General features: G+C 47.2%; 1 protein-coding gene and 2 long non-coding RNA genes across 3 annotated transcripts in view; 2 read left to right on the top strand and 1 right to left on the bottom strand.

Annotated features, from left to right (window-relative positions):
* The window catches only part of LOC128407190 (histone-lysine N-methyltransferase 2D-like), a 117,615-nt gene extending 99,056 nt beyond the window's left edge, over positions 1-18,559 (bottom strand). Inside the window, 2 exon segments of the mRNA XM_053375251.1 lie at positions 88-152; positions 18,475-18,559. Coding sequence (XP_053231226.1) covers positions 88-136 — 49 coding nt within the window. The 5' untranslated portion in view covers positions 137-152; positions 18,475-18,559.
* Positions 4,074-9,016, top strand: LOC128407205 (uncharacterized). The gene is made up of 3 exons (XR_008328733.1): positions 4,074-4,573; positions 5,466-5,604; positions 8,748-9,016. It is a non-coding gene; the product is annotated as an uncharacterized LOC128407205 (long non-coding RNA).
* A 113-nt stretch (positions 18,560-18,672) lies between the features above and the next one.
* LOC128407207 (uncharacterized) lies at positions 18,673-23,737 on the top strand. Its single transcript, XR_008328735.1, has 2 exons — positions 18,673-18,813; positions 21,890-23,737. It is a non-coding gene; the product is annotated as an uncharacterized LOC128407207 (long non-coding RNA).
* The last annotated feature ends 867 nt before the right edge of the window (positions 23,738-24,604 follow it).

The following is a 24,604-nucleotide window of genomic DNA, read 5'->3' as shown; positions in this document are numbered from 1 at the left end:
CTCTCGTGACCACAGAATCTGAACCTCTTGTGGAGGCAAACTTGGAGGCAAACTACTCATCAACAGACGCCAAACTGGGGCACCTACCTGGTGTGTCAGAGTCTTTGTCGTCACCAGGTGGCTTCTGATCATCCATCCTGTATCCAAGAGACCTAGGCAAGAAGGAAAACAGTTCAGGAAACTTCCTTCTCCCTAGCCCTGTTTTCTTCTTAGCCTCTCACTAGGGTTTAAACAGTGCCACATAAGCCATGTTGTGGTCAAGCCCCATTATTTACTGTTACTATCAATTTATTAACCACCTTCCAAACCACCATCTCAAAGCGATGTACAGTTGTACCTTGGATCTCAAACGCCGCAAACTCGGAAGTGTTCCAGTTTGCGAACTTTTTCGGAAGCCCAACATCCGACGCAGCTTCCGCTTGAGTGCAGGAAGCTCCTGCAGCCAATCGGAAGCCGTGCCTTGATTTTTGAACATTTTCGGAAGTCAAACGAACTTCCAGAATGGATTCCGTTCAAGAACCAAGGTACGACTGTACACATAAGATCATTAAAAACTGTTAAACACGGGGGGGAAACAACTACATTTAAGATGAGATTGAAAGCCCAACAAATGCAAGAAAGGAAAACTTCACATGTTGATACACACCAGATTCTGAACTCAAGACATAGAATTTTCATTTACATGCACTTGCTTTGTATAATCTACTCCTCTTCCTGAATCAATGGCTCTTGGAGGCAAGCACTGGGGCTCTGGGAGGGATGGAGGCAGGCAGAAGAGGCTGTGCAAGAGCCACGAGAGCAGGAGGACAGTGACCTACTAGAAGCCCAGATCAATAGCATCCTAAGAATTTCTGCTTGCACACTGCTAAACTTCCCTATGCATCAAAGAGGGCCAACATTAGGAATAAAATGGGGAAAACAACTTTCTCCAGATTGTAAGAAATGCAACTATCCTCCCCCCCCCCCAATTAAGCTCAGGTAACGTAAAAACAAGCAAGCCTGCTTCTCTCTACCCCGCCCCCAAACTCCCATTTCCAAGAACTCTCTCATTTTTCCAACAAATGGGAATAGATAAAATGGCTTCTGCCTAACCAAAGAGCATCGGGGTCCGGAGCTGTAGGAAATCCTCAGGCTATTCTAAGTTACACTGGGGAAATTGTGGCACAGTGAACTCTTCCCCCCCCCCCCCGTAATTGGGGCAGTGGGGCTTGCTGTAAAACACAAAAGGCAGTGGGTACAAATCACATATATCAAAGGATATTCCATCCCTTTGGAACCTCTAACAATATTGCTAGAGCACCTCTCTCTCTCCCCCCCTCCCCGCCCCAGCCCAATTTGAATATATTTGATTAATTTAACAGCAGCTTTATTTCAAATGCACTGGAGAAATAAAACACCTCCACCCCAATATCACAGGATGGTGTTTTAAGATTTGGGACACCCTAACGATGGTTAACATCTCCAGTTAACTGAAAATGATGTCAGGCTCTAAATACTTCGACAATTTGCTTCCCAATTTCTTAACACACTTCGACTCCTTGAAGCCTCTGCAAAAAGGCGTCTAAAATTAAACTGTAATAAGCATTATCCTAGCAAAAACACCCAGCTCTATGGCGCACAGGGTATTTTATCTCTTTACTGTCAAATGTTAACAGGAATTTAACAACTTTGTAATTCCAGTGTTTAGCTTTCTTCCAGCCCAAGCAGAAAAGAAAATAAATTTTAAGGTCTAGTGATGAGAGGCCTGGCCTTGTTGACATGGAAATGCTTCCCTCCCCCGCTCATTAATTCAAAAGCTATGGCCATAAAACCAGATCTCACAAGCCCCTTGTACAAAGGTGCAATTGCTCCATGTTGCACAACCAACACAGAAGATACAGAAAGCTCGAGCGATGTAAATACATGTCTAGATCACCACCTGTGAAAGTGGGTTTTGAAGGCTATGGGGTTTTAAGGCAGCAGAAATTTTGCATCTCTTTTCAGTCCTGTGGCCGTCACTCCACAATTTCACTACAGCGGCATTGAATAAATCCAAAACAAAGCCAAGATTCAATTTCCCAAACCAGAAAGTCGCCCCTTTCACAGCAACAGTACTAAAAGTAACTGCAAAACCACCCACCCCCGTTTTTAAAAACAAACCAACAAACCAGAGTTCTCGCCCCACGGAAACACAGGAAGCAAAAGCAAAGAGCAGTCTGTGCAAATGCTGGCAATATTAAAGGTCACACGGAGCACTTTAAAGGGGGGTGGGGAATCTGATCGCACATCAATACAGTGACACAGAAACGCTCCATTAATTCAGGTTTTTCAGTACCTAGTCTCTTCTGATGAACAGCGACAGACAGAACCTCTGGATTTACCAAATCCAAACTCTGTAAGCAACAAGAATCTTATCCAATCAAAATATATTTGGGGGGGGAGGCGTGTGTGAAGGGGGCACTGGTGGGCACACTTGCATCTCTTTGGTTGCCAACGGCCTTCAGATATCATTCTGCAATTCCATATAGAAAGGGCCTTCTAAATTATTGCAACCATGTGACATTTGAGGCCTCCCGTGAGGAAGATCCCACCTGATTCCTTGGCAAAACCCTTAACGGGTTTCACCGCTGTCCTTGACGGGCCCAGCCCAAAGTTATTTTGGGGCAACCAAGAAAACCCAGCGTTTCTTACAGTGTAAAGGATTCTCCAAAGCGTCACATACACTCCCCCAATATGTAGTAAAAATAGCCCCACTGAATTCATGCAGAATCCAAATTCGTTACTCCCCTCAAAATTAAGTACCACACACACCCCAGATCACACGGAGCCTTACTGAATACAGTGGTACCTCAGGTTACAGACGCTTCAAGTTACAGACGCTTCAGGTTACAGACTCCGCTAACCCAGAAATATTACCTCGGGTTAAGAACTTTGCTTCAAGATGAGAACAGAAATCGTGCTCCGGTGGCGTGGTGGCAGCAGGAGGCCCCATTAGCTAAAGTGGTGCTTCAGGTTAAGAACGGACCTCCAGAACAAATTAAGTACTTAACCCGAGGTATCACTGTACTTTACTTAAGTGGAATAAGTCATCACAGAATTATCTGGGACAGGACTCCTCTGGACTTCTGGTGGTTCCCTCATGGCAAGAAGCGAGGTTGCAGGGAACCAGGCCTAGGGCCTTCTCAGTAGTGGCACCCAACCCATGCAACCCCATCAGATGTCAAGGAAATAAACATATGTCTTTTAAGAGACATGTGAAGGCAGCCCTGTATAGGGAAGTTTTTAATGTTTGATGTTTTGTTGTGTTCTTAATATTCTGTTGGGAGCCGCCCAGGGTGGCTGGGGGAACCCAGTCAGATGGGTGGCATAGAAATATCATCGTCATTGTCATCATCATCATGTAAAGCAGGAAGAGGTCCACTGGCATTTACACAGACTGACCTCACTCAAAACATTCAGAGGGGCAGAAAGCAGCTGTGGCAACAGCAAACATCTAGTAAGATGTCTGAGAAAAGGCCTCTCTATAATCTGCTAGGTTCAAAAGAGAAAATAGGGACGCATGAAAGTAGCCACAAGACAACAAGCTCCCAGGAGAACCAGGGACTGCACCCGGAACCACCCACCAAAAAAGGAGGCCACGCGACAAATCCAAAAGTGGCGTTTTGGGCCAAAAGTTAAGCAAAGGTGATTAGAGGAAGGGCCAGGCCTAAGGTTCAGGACTCTGGGTGCTTCTCCTCAACTAAGCCTCCCGTTCCTCTGTTTTGGGGGTGGCCTATTGCCGAGTTAGGACAAGACACCCAAAGGGGCTCACTATGGAATATACATTTAGGAGCTCCTGCTTAAAGTCATTCTGGAGGGAAGAGGGTGGCTTTCTCCAAATCTTTACTTTTTAGTCCAGGAACGAGGGAGACTCCAAAACCTTCATTTGCTTCCAGCTAGGCCACCCCACTTCCAGTGGAGAAGAGGAGGCCAGACTATGTCTCCTCTTTCTCCTGACCAAATTGCACCACTTCCAACTTTCTGCCCCAACTGACAGCGCTCCTCACTTTCTGGCCTCCCCTTCAGAAGATGTCTGCTCCCTGGTGGCTTGAACCTGTTGCCATAGCGTCTGCGGAACTCCTGTCTCCTGCAGATGGAAGTCCCCTTCCCTGGAGAGAAGTCTTTTAACCCTTTAACAAGGCATCCATCTTTCCCCCCGCCCCACCTCAAGCTCAAGAGCTGCCCTCCACCAATCTAGAATATGTTGCCTTCCCTGTCAAGGTGGGTTTCTCAGTCTCACCTTGGGAATTCGTACAAGATATTCTCGCTTGCATTGTGAGACTTCCGAGCCCTAGCAAACTAGCAAGTGGGTGTGCAGGTGGACGCATTATCCTAGACTTCCCCAATTTGGACCCAACCCCAAAGATGTTGCACTAAAACTCATCACTGCAGCTGGAGAAAGCTGGAATCTGTGGCATCGTGCAGCTGGGCATATCAGTGGCGTATCAGGAGGCAAACTCACCTGTCCCTCCTGGTATGCTCAGCAGGCAGAAGGACAGGTGCCCAGAACTGCCCCACGCACCAGTCAACCTCTGAGACCCAAAGAGGGAACCAGGTTAGGGAATGCTACATTCTTTTATAACCAAAGGATCTCCCCCTTGTGTACAGGAGCCAAGCCATTGGACTTCAGCTGGTGGTTATGACCCACAATCTGAGGAACACTCCACACAAAAGTGGGCCACGCCAATCACGGCTTTTGCTTTTTCAAATTCAAGAGAAAATGGGGGGGGGGGGGAGAGAACGAGACCTAAAGATAGATACATGGGGAAAACACTGGCACATGGTTAAACATACAGTGGTACCTCAGGTTACATACGCTTCAGATTACAGACTCCGCTAACCCAGAAATATTACCTCGGGTTAAGAACTTTGCTTCAGGATGAGAACAGAAATCTGGTGGCGCGGCAGCAGCAGGAGGCCCCATTAGCTAAAGTGGTAGCTCAGGTTAAGAACAGTTTCAGGTTAAGAATGGACCTCCGGAACGAATTAAGTACTTAACCCGAGGTACCACTGTATTGTGAATATTGGCGCTTGGGGTTAATGGTGGATCCCAGGTCAGAAAGGAATGACGATCACTACCTTCATTGACTCATTCACATTTTCTTTGGTGTTTAGCGGTATAACAGAAAAGGGAGATCCTAAATTTCAGCGAACCAGGCTTGCCATGTGTCCTCTTTTCCCAGGACACATCCTCTTTTTCAGGGGTAAAATTTCTGCCTGGGTGGGTTTTTTTAATTTGACAAAATGCTTCTGGCTATACTTCCTGGATGAGACATAGACATAACTGGTGGTTGTAGACTTACTTTCCTCTTCTCTTCTCCTGCCCCCCACCCTCAGCAATATATCACAGCTTCTACAGCCTACATATAGTAGGGGGATTTAAAATGAGAGTCATCGCAACATCCTCTTTTTTTTGCTCTTCAAAATATGGCATCCCTGCTGCTAAGACATCTCATCGCTTTGCCTGAAGAATGAAAGACTATTGCTCACTTCTGCCCAGAAACTCCTCCACTAGCAATGTCCCTCCTTCCATCGGATGGCAGAAAACCGGATTCTCTTTGGGATCACAACCCGTTCAAGGACACGGTAAGTTGGAGCAGAGGAAGTTAACGGGAACCAGGACCGGGTTCTGTTCCGGAATCAAAGGTTCCATAAAACATCAAAAAGTCTTCTTGAATTCAAGTTTTCTTCACTCTCTCAAGGTTGAGCTACACACAGCACAATCCCATACAGGTTGATTTGGAAGCAACTCCCGCTGTATCCAGGGAGCTTCCTCCCAGGTAAATGTGTGAGGACTTCAGCCTCAACGTAATACGTATACCTTTGATTCCTTTACGGTAGTACCTTGGATTTCAAACGCCTGGGCTCCCAAACAAATCGGCTCCCGAACAATCAAAACACAGAAGCGAAGTTTCCGGTTTTCGAATGGTTTTCAGAAACTGAAAATCCGGTGCAACTTCCGCAGTTTCCGATTGGCTGCGGGATGCTTCTGCAGCCAATCGGTAGCCACACCTTGGTTTTAGAATGGTTCCAGCAGTCGAGCGGACTCCTGGAACGCATTATGTTCAAGAACCAAGGTACGACTGTATTTAAAAATCAGTGCAGTGTCTCTCTATAGCTCAGAAAGGGGAGAAACTGTGTGGTCTTCTAGATGCTGCATTCCAACTCCCATCAGCCAAGCATGGCTGAGACGATGGGATTTGTAGTCCAACAATACCTGAAATGCAACAGACTCCTCATCCTCGCTATATCTATATATCCTTTCTATATTCTTTTGGGCAGAATATAAGATACCGAATTCAGCCTATAAAATTCAAAGCTCTACCTACCTGAATCGCCATCTTGTCTACTAACATCTCCAAGAACAGCAGAGCACTTCCGAAAGACTTAGAGAGAGCTTGCACCACAAAGGTGCAGGGAGTGATCACCCGACAACAGTAGTGGGGGGCTGTTATTGGGTTGTTGTTTTTATTTTGATATTTTATATATATATATATATATATATACATATATAGTGGTTTTTATGTTGATCTTTTCTGTGAACCGCTCTGAAACCTCCGGGTATAGGGCGGTATATAAATTCTAATAATAATAATAATAATAATAATAATAATAATAATAATAATAATAATAATAATAATAGACTGCTCTACACCATACATTCATCGCCTGAATCAAACCATCTCTTGGAACCACCAGAAAACAATGGGCACATTAGCACTACACATTTAATGTGCTATGATACCACTTTAAATGTCTGCAGCCTCCCCAAAGAATTCTAGGAGCTGTAGTTTGTTAAAGGTGCTCAGAGTTGTTAGGAGACCCCCCTATTCTCCTCCCAAAGCTACAATTCCCAGGGCGGTTTAACCATCAATCCCCTCTTCCCAAGGAACCATAGGAGCTCTTTTTGATGGGAAACGGGAGTCTGCCAACAACTCTCTGCACCCTTAACAAACTACAGCTCCCAGAATTCTCTGGGGGAAGCAGCGACTGTTTATAAGGTGATACCACAGCACTTTAAATAGATGGTGTGAATTTGGCCTGTGCGCACAGTCTGACTTCCAAAGGCCATTGTTAGCGCAGAATTTAGCAAGGAAATTTCTAGCTGGGTGTTTTGCTAACAAACAGAGGAGGGATCATGACTGAATGGTAGAGGACATGCATTGCCCAGAGTCAATCCTTGGGCATCCCTTGCTGAAAAGATAAAGAGAGCATTCACTGCGAAGGACCATGTGCCTGAGATCTTGAAGTGCTGCTGCCAGCCAGAGTATGCACTGCTGGGTTTGATGGGGAAATGGTCAGATCGGGTGTAAGGCAACCTTTGTGGGGGTGCTTATATAGGATGATGCTTTTCAAAATTACTTAAGCCTTGTTCCCGAAATCCAGGTTCATATCTTCCATTAAAGAAGGCAGACAGCGACATTTTCCAAAGGGGAAGCTTAACTATTACCCATGTGGGAATGGCACGGATGAAAACTTCCCCAAAGCACAGGGAAGAGAAGAAGGATGCACAAAGCCTGCCCCTCCTGGGAACCCAGCCCCAAAGATCCAGCCTTCCCCTTGCCAAGTTTAGTGGAAGGGGGGAAAAGAGGAAAAAATGCCTGGACCAGCCTCGCTTCTTAGACTGTAAACTGCAATACTTCAGCTGTCTTTTGCACAAAACCTCCAGGTCTGTTTGACCCATAGCCTAAAATAGCTTCTAGGAAGGCCACAACACAGTTAAAGAACTCTTTAGCTGACTGAAACAGATGCTTCTTAATAAAACACACCTTACACACCTTCATATCCTTGAATAAATATAATCTCGTCCTGGAAAAAATATTAATTCTTCCATCATTTTATGGATGACACAAACATGTTGACGTACCACATCACAAACCATCTTTAAAAGAGGAAGCGTTCCCTCCTTACATTTTGGTGAAGTCCTTGCATTAAAAATAATTAAACCATTTCTAATAGTCTGATGGATGATTAATTAGGGGCATCTTTTTGACCGATCAAAAGCTCTTAAATAAATTAATCTAACTGACCAACAGCTTCAACGCTGCTAGTAACAAGTAGACTTATCTTGGCTGCGAGTCCTGGAAGACCTGCTCCCCGCCTTGCAGGCCTTTTCCCAACTGGCCTGGGAAGCCAGGGCCCGGACTGACTCCAGCTACAAAATCTGAGGCTGCGGAACAGACTCTTAGGCTGGGGTGTTGTCGCTGCTGTAATAGATACTAATCTTTGTATCTTTATTTTAGATCTTATGATGATTTATGTGGAAATTGTTTAACTTGGCTATGTACTTTTCATGTTTTATTTATTGATTTTTAATAATTTTGTTACGTTTAATAATTTTGTTACGTTTGTAATTAGGTGATTATTATTCTCATGCCGCAAGCCACCTTGAGCAATGGTTTGAACATACCGTATTTTTTGCTCTATAAGACTAGCTTTTTCCCTGCTAAAAAGTAAGGGGAAATGTGTGTGCGTCTTATGGAGCAAATGCAGGCTGCGCAGCTATCACAGAAGCCAGAATAGCAAGAGGGATTGCTGCTTTCACTGTGCAGCGATCCCTCTTGCTATTCTGGCTTCTGAGATTCAGAATATTTTTTTTCTTGTTTTCCTCCTCCAAAAACTAGGTGCATCTTGTGGTCTGTGCATCTTATAGAGCGAAAAATACGGTACATTTAAACATTTGAGCATACAAATAAAACTATCTATATATGTGCTGGTTCTTTCTGCAGTGCCAACTTTTGCCAACACAGTAGCAAATGCACTCAGGCTGCAACCGTAAACTGTAAGCAAGGCCCATTGAATGCAATGAGAAATACCTGCAAGCAGAGGCTCACAGGAATGCATTATCAAGGTGCTGATCAAAGAGTTTCAACAATCTTCTATGACAACATAACTACGTATGTTGTGGACTGACTACATGAAAACCATTTATGCAACATGTGAAGTGGCCTTTGTAGATCACAACTTGCTTTAAGGATTAAAACAGGGTTTGTTCAGACACGCGGTTGGCCAATTTGCAATGTTTAACACCTTCTTATCTGTTTCGTACAGTAGATGTTGGTTTGACCTTAACACACGACCATTGTTAGAAATAATAATAATAATAATAATAATATATTTATACCCCGCCCATCTGGCTGGGCTTCCCCAGCCACTCTGGGAGGCTTCCAAAAAAATATTAAAATACTGTAATACATCAAACATTAAAAGCTTCCCTAAACAGGGCTTCTAGAAGTCTGGTAGTTGTTCTTCTCTTTGACATCTGGTGCGAGGGCGTTCCACAGGGAGGGTGCCACTACCGAGAAGGCCCAGATATATAAGCTAGGTGCCAAATGGCTCCTTAAAGAAGGGTTACAGTCACTAAAACAGGATGCCTTACCTAGTTGCCATTTTGGGGCCAGACGGTTCAAAAGTCGTATTTTTCAATAGGACTTTTTGGTTCCCGAAATTCATTCTGATTGTGCAGATACAATATAATGAATAGAATTCTACAGAATGTACTGCTAGTGTGTGAAAAAGGTCAAGATCCAAGGATCCCCAGACATGCACCTCCAGATGGTAGAGACGTTTGATGGCATCCTGGCACCTGGGCAACTTCACTTGGTCACATGTGGTAGTAAAGCTAAAGGGACACCTGACCATTAGGTCCAGTCGTGGCCGACTCTGAAGTTGCGGCGCTCATCTCGCTTTACTGGCCGAGGGAGCCGGCGTACAGCTTCCGGGTCATGTGGCCAGCATGACTAAGCCGCTTTTGCCGAACCAGAGCAGCACACGGAAATGCCGTTTACCTTCCCGCCAGAGCAGTACCTATTTATCTACTTGCACTCTGACGTGCTTTTGAACTGCTAGGTTGGCAGGAGCAGGGACCGAGCAACGGGAGCTCACCCCGTCGCGGGGATTCGAACCGCCGACCTTCTGATCAGCAAGTCCTAGGCTCTGTGGTTTAACCCACAGCGCCACCGATAGCCAGGTGCAAAAGACGCCTGGCAAATTTTGAACGCTGCATGTGACTGAATATGTATCTTTTAATGGACTTATGTATGTCCCTTTCAGCAGCACAGAGTATTAAGTATTTTCATATAGCCTCACAACAGGACAGGAGTTTTTATTGACTTTGAAGAAAAATGGGGATATTGGGTATGGCACAGTGATGGTTTCCAGAGCCACCATGTCAAAGGGCATCTAGGATTCATATCTATGACTGGAGGAAAACAAAAATTACAATGCAAAAGAGCAAGTCACGCCTTTCAGGCCTACGAGGAAAAGAAGAAACCTCTGCCTCAGCCACATATGCCTTTGTTTCAGGAACGGGCAAATGGTAAGATTGATGACATGCAATAGCTACCAGAATGACATGTAATAGATCGCCAAGGATTTCCAACTCCCAGTTTTTTAACTATTGCAAAAACAATATGACACACACACACACCCTCATATTAGACCAATGAAATTAAGAAAGCTTGGGATAAGCAAAAATGGAACCTTGCGTGGAAGGACTGTTGAGCTCTGTTCAGTTCTGGTACTCAGAAATCTCTATGCTGAGAGTGCCCTGTACCTCAAGTCTATACACAAACTACAGCCCACAAGCCTCAACCATGCACTTGTTTTACATTACACCAGGGGTTTTCAACCAGTGTGCTGTGACCCTGGGGTGCCTTGAATGATGGTCAGGGGCATCACAGGCAACACTGGCCTCTGTCCCTCTTTCCTCCCCTCCTTCCTCTGATGTCCTCTTGTATCTCTGCCTCCCAAAGGCCCGCACAGCTGTTTGTTGCAGCAGCCCTGGCTGCAAGCTCCCCAGGCGTCTCTGGGGCTGGCCAGGGGAGAGGAGAGGAGGCTGAGGGAACACTCCACATGGGAGGGTGTTTGAAAATGGGTATGGGGCTGCTGGCTCCGCAGGCAAGGGGTGACGTAACTGGGGCTCCTGAACCCCACGGGGTGCCGCAGAAAGAATGTAGTTGGTCAAGGGACTCAGAAAGGTTCAAAAAGGTTCTGCATTACGTTGTTGCTACTTCTCAAAAGACTCCCCTACAAAAACTGGTCTGGAAATCCAGCTTGGTGGTTTCAAGAAGACCAAAGACTGTGCAACTCCTGATCCTTGATGTTCAGATTAGGGCATCAAATCTAGAGTTAAATCACGAGCAAACTTTTTTTTAAAGTACGCACATAGGTAATGGTAAAGGGGCCCCTGACCATTAGGTCCAGTCGTGGCCGACTCTGGGGTTGCGGTGCTCATCTCGCTTTATTGGCCGAGGGAGCCGGCGTACAGCTTCCGGGTCATGTGGCCAGGATGACTAAGCCGCTTCCGGCGAACCAGAGCAGTGCACAGAAACACCGTTTACCTTCCCACCGGAGCAGTACCTATTTATCTACTTGCACTTTGACATGCTTTCAAACTGCTAGGTTGACAGGAGAAGGGACCGAGCAATGGGAGCTCACCCCGTCGCGGGGATTCGAACCGCCAACCTTCCGATCATCAAGTCCTAGGCTCTGTGGTTTAACCCACAGTGCCGTATACACATACCACCCCACAAAAGGCTGAAAGCTTTCACCGCAAGAGATGGTGCTCCTACATACTGGACTTGAAATCCAATTGTGTATTGGCATCACTATTCATGCTTTGGTAACTTCCGGATTAGATTACTGCAATGCTTTGCATATGGGGCTACCTTTGAAGACTACTCGGAAATTTAGGTCATCATCTTCAGGGCTGCCAACTCCCACACAAAACTTGCCCGAGATTTGTCTCCAGAGGCTGGTCTCTGGACAGCTCACTTCTTGAGGTGAGTGGTAATCAGAGAAATGGCCTCTACAGTGGTGGCACCCCAATTAAGGAACTCTCTCGTCTGAGCATCACACCAGTGAGAGCCAGTGTGGTGTAGCGGTTAAGAGTGGTGGACTTGTAATCTGGGGAAGCGGGTTCGCTTCCCTGCTCCTCCACATGCAGCTGCTGGGTGACCTTGGGCCAGTCACACTTCTTTGAAGTCTCTCAGCCTCACTCACCTCACAGAATGTTTGTTGTGGGGAAGGAAGGGAAAGGAGAATGTTAGCCGCTTTGAGACTCCTTCGGGTAGTGATAAAGCGGGATATCAAATCCAAACTCCAGGTGCCAAGCCTTATGCTTTTGCCTCCACACAAATACATTTTAATAAATTTAAATTGCCCAGGCCTTATAATTTTTCCATCTGCTTTTATTAGTAAACGGCCACTGACCTTCCTTTTTAGTACTGTTTTGTAACACACTTTTAAAAAAACTGTTTTATTATTTTATAGCTACAGCTATCTTCAGAGCTGTAACTGAACTAAAGGGTGGGATGTGACCAGTGTTCGAAATTCGCCAGGCGCATTTGCGCCTGGATATCGGCCACTAGAAGTTCAAAAGCACACCAGTGCAAGTAGATAAATAGGTACCGCTCCGGTGGGAAGGTAAACGGCGTTTCCGTGCGCTGCTCTGGTTCGCCAGAAGCGGCTTAGTCATGCTGGCCACATGACCCGGAAGCTGTGCACCGGCTCCCTCGGCCAATAAAGCGAGATGAGCGCCGCAACCCCAGAGTCAGCCACAACTGGACCTAAATGGTCAGGGGTCCCTTTACCTTTCATTATCAGCCACTTGCAACCAAGCAATGATGCCTGGGCACCAGGAAGGTCTCCCTCACCCGGAGGTGCCTGCCTGGGGGATCCTTGGATCTTGACCGTTTTCACACACTAGCAGCACACCCTGTAGAATTCTATCCTTTATATTTCATCTACACAATCAGAACAAATTTCAGGAACCAAAAAGTCACTATTGAAAAATACGACGTTCAAGCCATTGGGCTCGAAAAATGGCAACAGTATTCTATTTTGGCAACTGTAACCCTTGTTTAAGAAGCCAATTGGTGTCTGGCTTATTTATTTGTGGCATTTTACAAATAAAGTTAGAGACCAACACGTCTACGTCCATACTTCAGCTAGTATAAACCTCACAGCTCCCCCCCTCCACCCTCACTACAGAAAACTAGGAATTGTGATACTGTGGTGACAAGATCTTCAACACAAAACTGAAATCCCCTGCCTTCACATCTCCCCATAGGCAACGGAGAGATGAGAAGCCGCAACTATTAGCTGGTTTTAGCACTGACATAGCCCAATGGTGGGGAACCTGTGGCCCTTCAGGAATTGTTGGACTGTAACTCGCATCACCCCCAACCCCTGGCCATGCCAGCTAGAACTTTGACCGGAGGGGCCAAAACTTCCCCTCAAATCCATTTAGCCACACTGAAAAATAAGTGCTAAAACAGAATTTAGAATCTCCTCAAATCTCAAACCAAATCCATTTGCTCCTTCTAGCCCTTCCTATGGTACACTTTTGCCGCCCAAAAAAGGCAAAACACATTACTGGACAAAGCACTGAGTGTCGATTCAAAGTTCCTATTTAGCCTTGCCAAGCAGCCCTTGTCAAATCTACCTCTGCCTCACCTGTGAAAAAATTAAATAAATAAAATGAAAAGGGCAATCCATTCCATAGGCTCACGGAAATAAATTAAGGTGAAGAAGCAAACTACCCTCGCTCACCCCCAAAACTTACAAAATGGGGAAAGCAAAATAAATTTAAAACTCATTAAGGGGGGGGAAGGATATAGGGTGGGTATAATCTGTGCAAAATTCTATGATGGGGCAACAGGTGTTTGCAGTGGCCAAGTATGAAAGACCCAGTAGATGAGGCCTGGAACAAAGACAAAACCCTCATGGTGGGATCTATGAATCAGGGATCCGAGGGCTTGAACCAGAAAGTAAGACCTAGCATAGCAAGCCACCTAGATCTGCAAAAGCTTAGCCTTTGGAGGTCTCAACAGGCATAGGTGGGAATGGAGAGTAACACAAGGCCCTGCTACTGCCAGGCAATCTGAAACATCTGGATTGGCCCAGTGAAGTCGAAATACTAGGAGCCTGCTCATCAGTTCTTGCCTGGTTAACAGATCAGTGACCATCTACCAACAAGATCTTTTAGGCTTCAGCTCAAACCTTCTGCCTCAACAGCTGACCTTGGGGACCCTAGATTTTAGTGTACACGCATACATACAGCTTTAACAGCTCTGGATTGAGGCAAGGCCTGTAGTCACAAAAATAAAGTAGGAGTTCCTGGTTTTCTTGAGAAATTAAAAAATATTTCTATTTTAGGGCAAGGAGTTTTACTGGACACTTTGGTTACGGCTGTTTTTGATCCTCAATGAAAGTTGGTGGCTGACAGTGAGGCAATAGGGGCAAATCCATCTCTTATCTCTTCTTGCAATTATCATTACAACTCAGCAGTTACACAAGGAAATCAAATGATATAAAGAGCTTCTTAAGCAATAAGGGTTAAAGCGTGCGCGGAATTCATTTTGGAAGTCCCAAGTGCGACTGATGCAAACACAGAAGTCCTTCCCCTTGCAAGAAGTTCTGGTTCTATTATCACCATTTGAGGCAACCTCACACAATAAGAAAGTACTGTAATTATTTGGGTAGCCAAACATTAGTGACAACTGCAAATCTCCCACAGCTGCAAAAACACACCCTTTGCAGAGTTTACTGCAACAAGATATGTGCAGCAAGATCAAAGATCCAGCAATCCCGGGTAGGAGCACTGTCTTCGCTGAAAATATATATATTTACGTAACTAAATAATGTAATTAACAGGATTTAAAACCACCATCTGGATCACGCAGCACACTGCAGGTGAGCTTTGCCCTTTGATGTGGAATGTCTTATTAAACCAGAGCGGGGGAGAGGCAACCCTCCAGATGTTGCTGGACTCCCCAAACCCATCGGCGCCAGCCAGCATGGCCCATGGTCAGGAGTGGCAATGGGAGCCGCAGTCTGAACAGCCTCTGAAGGGCCTGAAGTTGCCCACCTGTGCATGAAAGGGGCCACACATGTATCACTGCCCTCCGCAAAGCCAGTTGCCGTTCAGCTGCTCTCTTTCTCTCTCCCCACTGTCAAGAAAACGAGAAGTTCTGCTCTTCTTCGGAGAGGCAACTGGTTTAGAGTGCGTGCAACAGGTGTGGCCCACAAAGTCCCCTCTCTGACAGCCAGAGGGTGAAGGAAGGTGTTTGTATTTCACCGAGGCACAAACACACCGGCCAGACTCTGCCACTCACCCCAGGCCCCCTTATAACAGAACAGGAAATTTTGCAATTGCTCCTCAACAGCAGCCAACTGCATATATGGATCTCAGCATCCTTAAAAAAGGAGTTGTTTGGCGATGCCATTGCCAGCACCACCCCTGCCCACCCCCAATCCCAGCTTTGTCTCCAAGCATGCCATCACCTAGACCTAGAAGAACACTGGCAGGGAGAGAGAGAATATGCCAACACAATTCTCCTCTTCAACATCCCCCCCCCAATCTCTCAGCAAATCCCTCTGGACTCCTCCATAATCCCATGCAGGCTGCATTCTGGGCAAAGTAGGCCTTGCCACTTTGTATGTTTCTAGGAGGGAGAATGCCGTACCCTAACCTAATTCGAGAGAGAGAAGCCCCCCTACATTTTAAAAGGGGAGTGGTGGTGCAATAAACATTTGCAATCAGACTGGGGCCCTTAGAGAGCCCTCCATTTTCGAGAAACCTCACAATGCAACAGTCCTGTCGAGAGAAACACCTATTTGTAATGTGACGTTGTCTCTCCTTGCAATCTACCAAATTAAAGCTACCTTTTAATCCCAAGCGAAACTGAATGTAAGGTGGGGGGGGAGATGGGGGACACTTGGGAAGAAAAGCTGGCAACGGGAGGGAGTGGGTGGGTAATAACGACAAAGCTCTAATGAGTTGTTAACAAACACTTTCCCCCCCTCCATCCCCCTTTAGCACAATACAAGAAGAGAAGTCAGATTTGGTCCACAACAAATACAGTTCCCTGCGGATTCCATCATTGTGCAAAACATACCAATAGATACTTGTGTTTCTTAGGGCAAGGGAAAGAGGCGAATACGTCCTCCTTTGACCCAAAATTAAGGCAGCTCTGTTCTTCCCAACAGGAAGGATGTGAAAACCATTTCCCCCTTCCCAATCGCTAATTTATAAAGGCGAAAGAAACACAGAGGCCTAGGCTCTTGGGGGGGGGGATATATTCCGTAGGCTTGCTACCAGCGGCCCTCCACCACCTTCCCTTCCCCAACTGCTTTTACACAACAGAATTTCTCATGCACCAGAATGCCACATAAAATTCCGACATAAATGCACCCTCGGTACATTTGACATTCAAAAAAGGCCAAGAGATTAGGGCTTGTCTTTCGCTTGCCTTTTTCTAGATCTAGGAAAATGGGGAGTCCTCACCTACCTCTCTTCTACAAGGCGATCCAGAAATCCTCACCCGGCAAAATCCATCGGCAAGATATAGCACAAATCATTATCCAAAAAATGACGAAGGGAGGAAAAGGAAGGGTTTGCATTTGTTCCCTTCCTTTAAAAAAAACAAAAAACTATATATAGATATAGATATTTCTGCTGGACTTTTATTTACAGCCACCCGGAGAGCGAAGGGGGGGATAAAACAAGCAAAACAAAACAAAACAAAAAGGTTTGGGAAGGATGCTAGTTCCAATATCCGAGGCTCTCTCCACCCAGGAAAAAAGAGACCGCCCAGCCCCCTTCGGAGAGTAGGGGACGGGTGAGCTTTGCTTCCTTCCACCACGCCAGTTCAGGGTTCCAAAATCAGCAGCAAGATCCCTAGGACGACACACAAAGGGAGCTCCGGTTTTGCCTTTGATCTTCAAGCAGCCGCATCCGACGGAGAAGGCCTTTCTGCCGGCGCGTCCCCTCGCTCACTTCTGCCTCCGGGATTCTCTCTCGGGGTCCCCCGTCCGTCCCCCCACCGCCTGCCCGCCCCTTGCACCCTCCCGCTTACCCCCTTGCTCTTAGCAGGAGGCGCCCCGAACAGAACGTTTCGAACACTCACTTTCTAGGCCGGATGGAACGTTGAGGGCACCCGGGGGGTGGGGGGAGGGAGAAAGAGAGCGAATGGAGGAGAGTGGACGGGGGGGGGGCTGAAATAGAACGTTCAGAGTTTCCCTCCCGATGGAACGTTCATACTTTTCCTCGCCTCTCGCCCGCCGCGCAGATTCCCTTTCCCGGCAAGACACACGCAACTAAAACTAACCCGGAGCCTCAGCTCACCATCCTCGTTTCTTATTATTTGCTACACGGAACGGAGCTTAAACACGCCCGGCCGCAGCCTCCCTCGGAAGGGTGGCTTGCAACCAACACACCCTTGTTTCGGCTGGGGAGGGGTCTTCTCGTCTCTCTCCCCCCCACCACCTCAACCCTCCCGCTGTTAGCCTCCTCCCTACCTTCTGTTCCAGGCCTCCTCTCTTTCTTTTCCTGTTTCGCTCTCTCCTCTTCCTTTCTTTTCTTCCCCCCCGCTAAACTTCTCCCCCCCCCCCGCTTGCACCCTAATCCTCAGCTTCAGAGGAGGAGGGGGCTCCGAAGCAGCATCGCTGGCTGGTCTCTAACCCCCCCGCTCGGCTTCCGCCCCCCCGCACCCACCCACAACGAAGGGCTTCAAGGAATGGAACAGAAAGTGTTCACCGAGGCAGCCATTTTCAGAGAGGAAAGTAGGTCCTGCTGGGCCAGCTCCGGGTTTGCTTAACCTCCCCCTCCCTCCTCCTCTTTCTGCGCGAGGGGAGGGTGGGATCCCGGAGTCAGGGACTTGTCCCCCTTCCTTCTCTCCGGTCGCCTCTTCTCCCCCTCGGAAAAGGCAGAGGGGATCCGGGGCGAGATCCGGTCTGAAGCCCCCCCCCCTTCGCCTTTGCCTCGAGACGGCGGGGGGGACGGAAGAGGGGAGGAAGGGAAAGAGAGAAAAAAGGAGGGAGCGGGCACTTATTTTGTGTTAGGAACCCGATGGCGGAAGGGCACGCAGCAATGGCTTTTGGGGAAGTGAGAGATGCGCCCGTACGGAGCCTCAGCGCACGCTCGGCTGCGGATCACTTCGCCGACTTTAACCCTCCCGTGCCCGGGCCGGGTGGCTGCGAAAAAGCACGTGGGACGGGTTCAGAGGGCTCTTCCTTCCCCACCCTCCGCGAGGGTGCAAGGGATCGCGGGACAGGTGCAATCCTTGCAAGGGAAGAGGAAGCCGCGATTCCGCTCGTTTCACGGGGGGGGGGGTGACCGGGAAGCAAATAATAAAAATAAATACCTTAAAATAAAAATTTTAAGAAGGCAGCACAGCACTTTTCTCAGCAGGGCATGCGAGCGGTGGAGGGTTCTTGTGGGTCTCTGAAGGGGGCGCTCGCTCCCGCGCCCGGGCACATGCCTCCAGGACTCGCGCTGTAACCTTTGCTCAAGTGAGGTCCCGCTGCGCCCCCCAGCGGCACAGAGCTCCCCGATCTCTCTTTTCCCCCTCCGCCACCCCGCGCCCGGTTCCCCGAAACACGATTCCAGCGGACCTGTTGGGAATCTTGCAAAAGGAAAACGGCGGCCCACCGGAATCGGTTAATACACACCTTCTCAGCTTTGACCCCCGGTTGCCCCGCAAGGTCTTCCCTGGGCTGTGAAACTGATTCGAAGTGTCAGGTTGACCTGGAACATCTCGCGTCCCGCGTTCCCTGTTCCGGGAGGAAAGCAATTTTTATTTTCTTCCCCGACCTCCCTAACCCGTGCAGCGCTTTGCATTCCTTCCTGCCCGTTTTTCTCCCTGCACGATCGCACAGATGCGACAAACTGGCGCAGCTGGTTATATAATCCCTTGGATTCGGATTTGGAAAGTGTTCTCTATCTAAATATATATGTACTGTATATAGTTTCCATTTCGGGTTTTTTCGTCGCTGCCGCTGTTGAAGCAGGTGAGTTTGGGTTTACTCTCCCGGTGTGAAGGAGCAGGCTAGCGCAGGCGGGATGCTTTGGATGTTAACTGGATCTCCCCTAACATAGGAGCCAATAAAATATTTGAGGGGAACAGCCCCCCCCAAAGTTGATGGGCATTGTCATTCAAATGGCAAGTGTCATGTGATCGATTATTTAACGAGATGGAGCTTACCTGGGCTCCCCAATAGTTTATTCAAGTCCCCCAAAATGTACTGATCTTCCTCTCACTTGCTATCCTGAACGTTTGAGCATTTTTCTGCGTTTTATGTCAATGTCACAAGATGTTTCTAAGGCGCTCTTTAGGATATTTCATATCCCAAGATTCTCAACAACTAAAAAGGTACAGCCACAAATTCCCTATTCATGCCATCTTTTTTGCATTATTAATAAGAGCTCTCCTACAGAAAGCCCCCACCTCTCAAAACACAGAAACGGCACTCTTTTGGAACTGCCTGATAAAAAGACTAGGCAGAATATTGATAATGGGTGTGAATAGTGGTTGGCTTGTGGTGTGTTTTCTGGGGATGCTATCTGTGTGCCATTCTGGCTCAGTGGATTCCCCAAAACTCCCAACTTTGTGTTGTTAGAGGACCTCAGCATCTGGGCAGATCCTGCCTCTGGTTTTGCTCCGGACTTCATCGTTTCCAAGTCAACATTAGAGTTGTCCCAGATAGCTTGGGGCCCAACACATCGTTTAAAGATAACACGTTGGATTTGCCTTTCTGCAAAGGGCAGGATTCTGGTGATCTTGTGTGGCTGGTGGCATGGATAGTAAGCCATTGTCATCGCCTGCTAACTGCCTGATTTAAGGGGTTTGTGGACTCACGGCTACCCCCCCCAAGGGCACATAGCCAGTTCATATGGTTCATCCCTGGAAACTTTTGGATCTGCTTGGTTCCCATAATGCAAGGATAAGGAACCTCAGGCCAAATGCAACCCTCCAGGCCTTTTTTATCTGGCCTCTGGGACACTCCTCAGGCCACATACCCTCTCCCCAGACCACATCCCTCACTGGCCCAAGTGTTTTTGTCTGGTTTGACTACATCTTTGTTTCCTTAAATGGAAGAAACAGTGTAAAACAACTAGCCCATCTTAAAATTCACATTTGTGGTTGCACCTTCCCACCAGTGGGATATGGTCCTCAGAAAGGTGCCCAGGAAGGAACATGGTCCTCAGGCCGAAAGAAGTTCAGCTCCCCTGCCATAATGCTTTGGGAGAATTAGATAGCAGCATGTTATTGATCCCAAGACATCACCTTGCCAACAAAGGTCCGCATAGTAAAAGCTATTGTTTTCCCAGTAGTGATGTATGGAAGTGAGAGCTGGACCATAAAGAAGGCTGATCGCCGAAGAATTGATGCTTTTGAATTGTGGTGCTGGAGGAGACTCTTGAGAGTCCCATGGCCTGCAAGAAGATCAAACCTCTCCATTCTTAAGGAAATCAGCCCTGAGTGCTCACTGGAAGGACAGATCCTGAAGCTGAGGCTCCAATACTTTGGCCACCTCATGAGAAGAGAAGACTCCCTGGAAAAGACCCGGATGCTGGGAAAGATGGAGGGCACAAGGAGAAGGGGACGACAGAGGACGAGATGGTTGGACGGTGTTCTCGAAGCTACCAGCATGAGTTTGACCAAACTGCGGGAGGCAGTGGAAGACGGGAGTGCCTGGCGTGCTCTGGTCCATGGGGTCACGAAGAGTCGGACACAACTAAACGACTAAACAACAACAACAACAATTGATCCCCTGAGAGGAGGGTGGAATACCTGTTTGACTAGGCCTATAGACACTGCTGCCTGCACAGAAAGACAGATTAAAGGAGACAGACAAATTTAGCTGAGGGAAGATCTAAAGTAGACGTGTGCAACTAAAACTTCCATCAGCCCCAGCAAGCATAGTAAATGACCAAGAGTGATGGGAGTTGTAGTGCAGCAACTTCTGGAGAGACAAAGGTTCTCCACACCTGAACTAAAGGGAAAGATGCTGAAAGTAACATTTTTAGTTCAGTAGGTTGTGTTTTAATGGTTGGATTGCAGTTGTTGTTGTGTTTGTTATTATATTTGTAAGCTGCTTTGGGTTTTCTTCTTAGCCAACAATCTGCTTTGGGCAACTCCTTTGTGGAGGGGAAAGACAGAATATACCTTTTTTAAAAAACCATTAACCATTTCTCTCCTTTTTTTTGAAAAAGTTACAAACTTGGATCAGGGGAATGCTGTGGGTGCAGTGTATCTTGAGTTTAGTAAAGCTGTTGACAAAGTCCCCCGTGATATTGTTGCAGAGAAGTTGGGAAATGTGGACTGAATGAGGTACAGTGGTACCTTGGGTTAAGTACTTAATTTGTTCCGGAGGTCTGTTCTTAACCCGAAACTGTTCTTAACCTGAAGCACCACATTAGCTAATGGGGCCTCCTGCTGCTGCCGTGCTGCCGGAGCACAATTTCTGTTTTCATCCTGAAGCAAAGTTCTTAACCCAAGGTAATATTTCTGGGTTAGCTGAGTCTGTAACCTGAAGTGTATGTAACCCAAGGTACCACTGTACTTCTAATGTGGATTTGTAGCTGGTTGACTGACCGAACCCAAAGAGTACTCATTAATGGTTCCTCGTCATCCTGAGAAAAAGTGACAAGTGGCGTGCCACAGGGTTCTGTCTAGGGCCCGTTGGTTGTTCAACATCTTTATAAACAACTTGAACAAAGGAATTGATGGAACGCTCATCAAATTTGCAAATGACACAAAACTGGGAAGAGTAGCTATTGCCACAGAAGACCAAATTGGGGTTCAAGATGACCTTAACAGATCGAGAACTGGGCCCAAACAAAATGAATTTCAACAGGGACAAATCTAAGGTTCTGCACTTAGGCAGGAAGAACCAGCCACACAAATATAAGATGAGGAACACGTGAAAAGGATCTAGGGGTCTTAGTAGACCACAAGTTTAACATGAGTCAATAGTGTGATGCAGCAGCAAAAAAACCTAATGCTATTCTAGGCTTCATCAGCAGTAGTATAGTGTCCAGATCAAGGAAAGTAATAGTTCTGCTCTATTCTGTCTTGGTCAGATCACACCTGGAGTACTGTGTCCAATTCTGAGCGCCACAATTTTAGAAGGATGTTGACAAGCTGGAACGTGTGCAGAGGAGGGTGACCAAGATGATCAAGGGTCTGGAAGCCAAGCCTTTTGAGGAACGGGTGAGGGAGTTGGGTATGTTAGCCTGCAAAAGAGAAGACTTAGAGGGAACATGATAGCCATCTTCAAATATCGAAAAGGTTGTTACATTGAGGATGGAGCAAGCTTCTTTCTCCCTGCTCTGCATATGCATCCGAGTATTATATTAGTGTCCTGCCAACCTAGCAGTTCGAAAGCACGTAAAAGTAGATAAATAGGTACCGCTTCAGCGGGAAGGTAAACTGTGTTTCCATGTGCTGCTCTGGTTCGCCAGAAGCGGCTTAGTCATGCTGGCCACATGACCTGGAAGCTGTACGCCGGCTCCCTCGGCCAGTAAAGCGAGATGAGCGCCGCAACCCCAGAGTCGGTCACGACTGGACCTCATGGTCAGGGGTCCCTTTACCTTTTTATTATATTAGTGGCTAAAATTTAGTCAGTTACGAAGCGGAACAAGTGGTTGGTGACTTTTCACACTTGGAAGGAAATGAAATTGATTGGGACTGAAAGAGCACATGGTCCTTGCAATACCCAGGGGTTTCAGATGGACATGTCCTCATTACCTGATGTTTTGTGGTCTGAGGGCCCTTGCCGCAGCAACCTTGCTGAAGCTAAACTGCTCTGGGCCTGGTAAGTGCTTGGAGGGAGACTGCCAGAGAAACCTTGTACGGTGGAACCTTGGTTCTCGAACTTAATCCGCTCCGGGAGTCCATTCGACTCCCGAAACTGTTCGAAAACCAAAGTGCAGCTTCCAATTGGGTGCAGAGCTTCCTGCACTCAAGCGGAAGCCGTGTCGGACATTCGGCTTCTGGAAAACGTTCGCAAACTGGAAAAAGTACTTCCGGGTTTGTGGCGTTCGACAGCCGATTTGTTCTGCGACTAAGCCGTTCGAGAACCAAGGTTCCACTGTACTGCTGCCCTTGAGACTGACCCAGAAACTCCAGCAGGTGCAGAATGCTGCAGCAAGACTCCTTACGGGGTCCTCGCTGCGAGATCACATTCACCTAGTGCTATTCCAGCTGCACTGGCTCCCAGTGGAGTACACAATCAGGTTTAAGGTGCTGGTTTTAACCTTTAAAGCCCTATACGGCCTAGGACCCTCGTACCTACCGGACCGCCTCTCCTGGTATGTCCCACAGAGGAATTTACGATCTTCAAACAAAAACATCTTGGAGGTCCCGGGCCACAGGGAAGTTAGGCTGGCCTCATCCAGAGCCAGGGCTTTTTCGGCTGTGGCTCCGATCTGGTGGAACGCTCTGCCACAAGAGACTAGGGCCCTGCGGGACTTGACATCTTTCCGCAGGGCCTGCAAGGCAGAGCTGTTCCACCAGGCCTTTGGCCAAGGCACAGCCTGACCCCCTCCTTTGGCAATCTTCACAGAACTCTAGCCCAATGGTTGCCATCAATTTGATTTGAATTAATTTTATAATGAAATGATTTTAGAATGTTGTATTATTTTATTGTTGTTAGCCGCCCTGAGCCCGGCTTCGGCTGGGGAGGGCAGGATATAAATAAAAAGTTGTTGTTGTTGTTGTTGTTATTCCACGATAGAAGGAAGGGAGGACACACCATAAATGTCCTAAATAAATCATACGTCAGTGAAGAAACATTCCAGATAGACTGTCCTCATGGAACTTCACTCACTTGCAGGCCGGAGGTGGAGAATATACCCCTGTACATTTAAAGAAGAGGAAATGCTCTGGCAGTACATATAAAAGGACCATAAAGCCATATAACATAGAGGTGGGGAAACTACAACAGCACTAAGAGTTCAAGGCAGTTTCATTTTATCCCTGTGCCAATCCAAGCCTCAGATAAAATGTAGGGCTTGATTGAAATGCGATGGCAGGGAGAGGCAAGTACATGGAAGCACATGCATGGCCATTCAAGGCAAGTACATGGAAGCACATGCATGGCCATTCAAGGCAAGTACATGGAAGCACATGCATGGCCATTCAAGACTTTACAGCAGCTGAATTTGATGATGAATTGTGTACAGAGAACATGGTTGTAATCCCTTTGGTGGAGGAGCTCCCAGTGGCTTCGTCTAGAAACCTGGCAGGGACTTGATCTGATGTGGGTTTGTCAGCCCATGGGCTTGAGCAGCCAGGGCAAGCAGGTGTCGTCTGCCGCTTGGATGAAGTGCAGGTAGGTCAGGAAGGCAAAAGGGTACCCACCGTGCTTGGATTTGTATGTGCAGAGATGAGCTCTGTAGAGCTAGTCCCCCCTGAGCAAGCCAGCAGACGGACAGCGGGATTAACAAATGGGATGAGTTTTCTCTTTTGGTCCTGTGTTCTCAGAGGGAAGGGATTAGCGAAGGCTGCATCTGCCATTCCTGCAGAGCTGCAGCCGAAAAGTTGTGACGTGGATGATTCCACATACAAATAGTACTAAGTGTCCCTGGCTCGCGCTTGAACAGTATTGGTTGGGGTACAGCTGCTAGAACCAGCTGCGGACTTTATTCTAGGGGGGGAATCTCCCCCATATTAATAGGAAGCTTTTAATTTTGAATATTTTTAGCAATTTTTATTTTTATGGATTTAGGACAAATCTTGTACTTGGCTGTCATGTTAAAAAAAAAATCAGTTTGGACATGCTCACCGCAAAAGAA

Source organism: Podarcis raffonei, chromosome 2 (genome assembly GCF_027172205.1).
Source record: "Podarcis raffonei isolate rPodRaf1 chromosome 2, rPodRaf1.pri, whole genome shotgun sequence".
NCBI lineage: Eukaryota > Metazoa > Chordata > Lepidosauria > Squamata > Lacertidae > Podarcis > Podarcis raffonei.
This window is presented reverse-complemented; position numbering and strand designations above follow the sequence as displayed.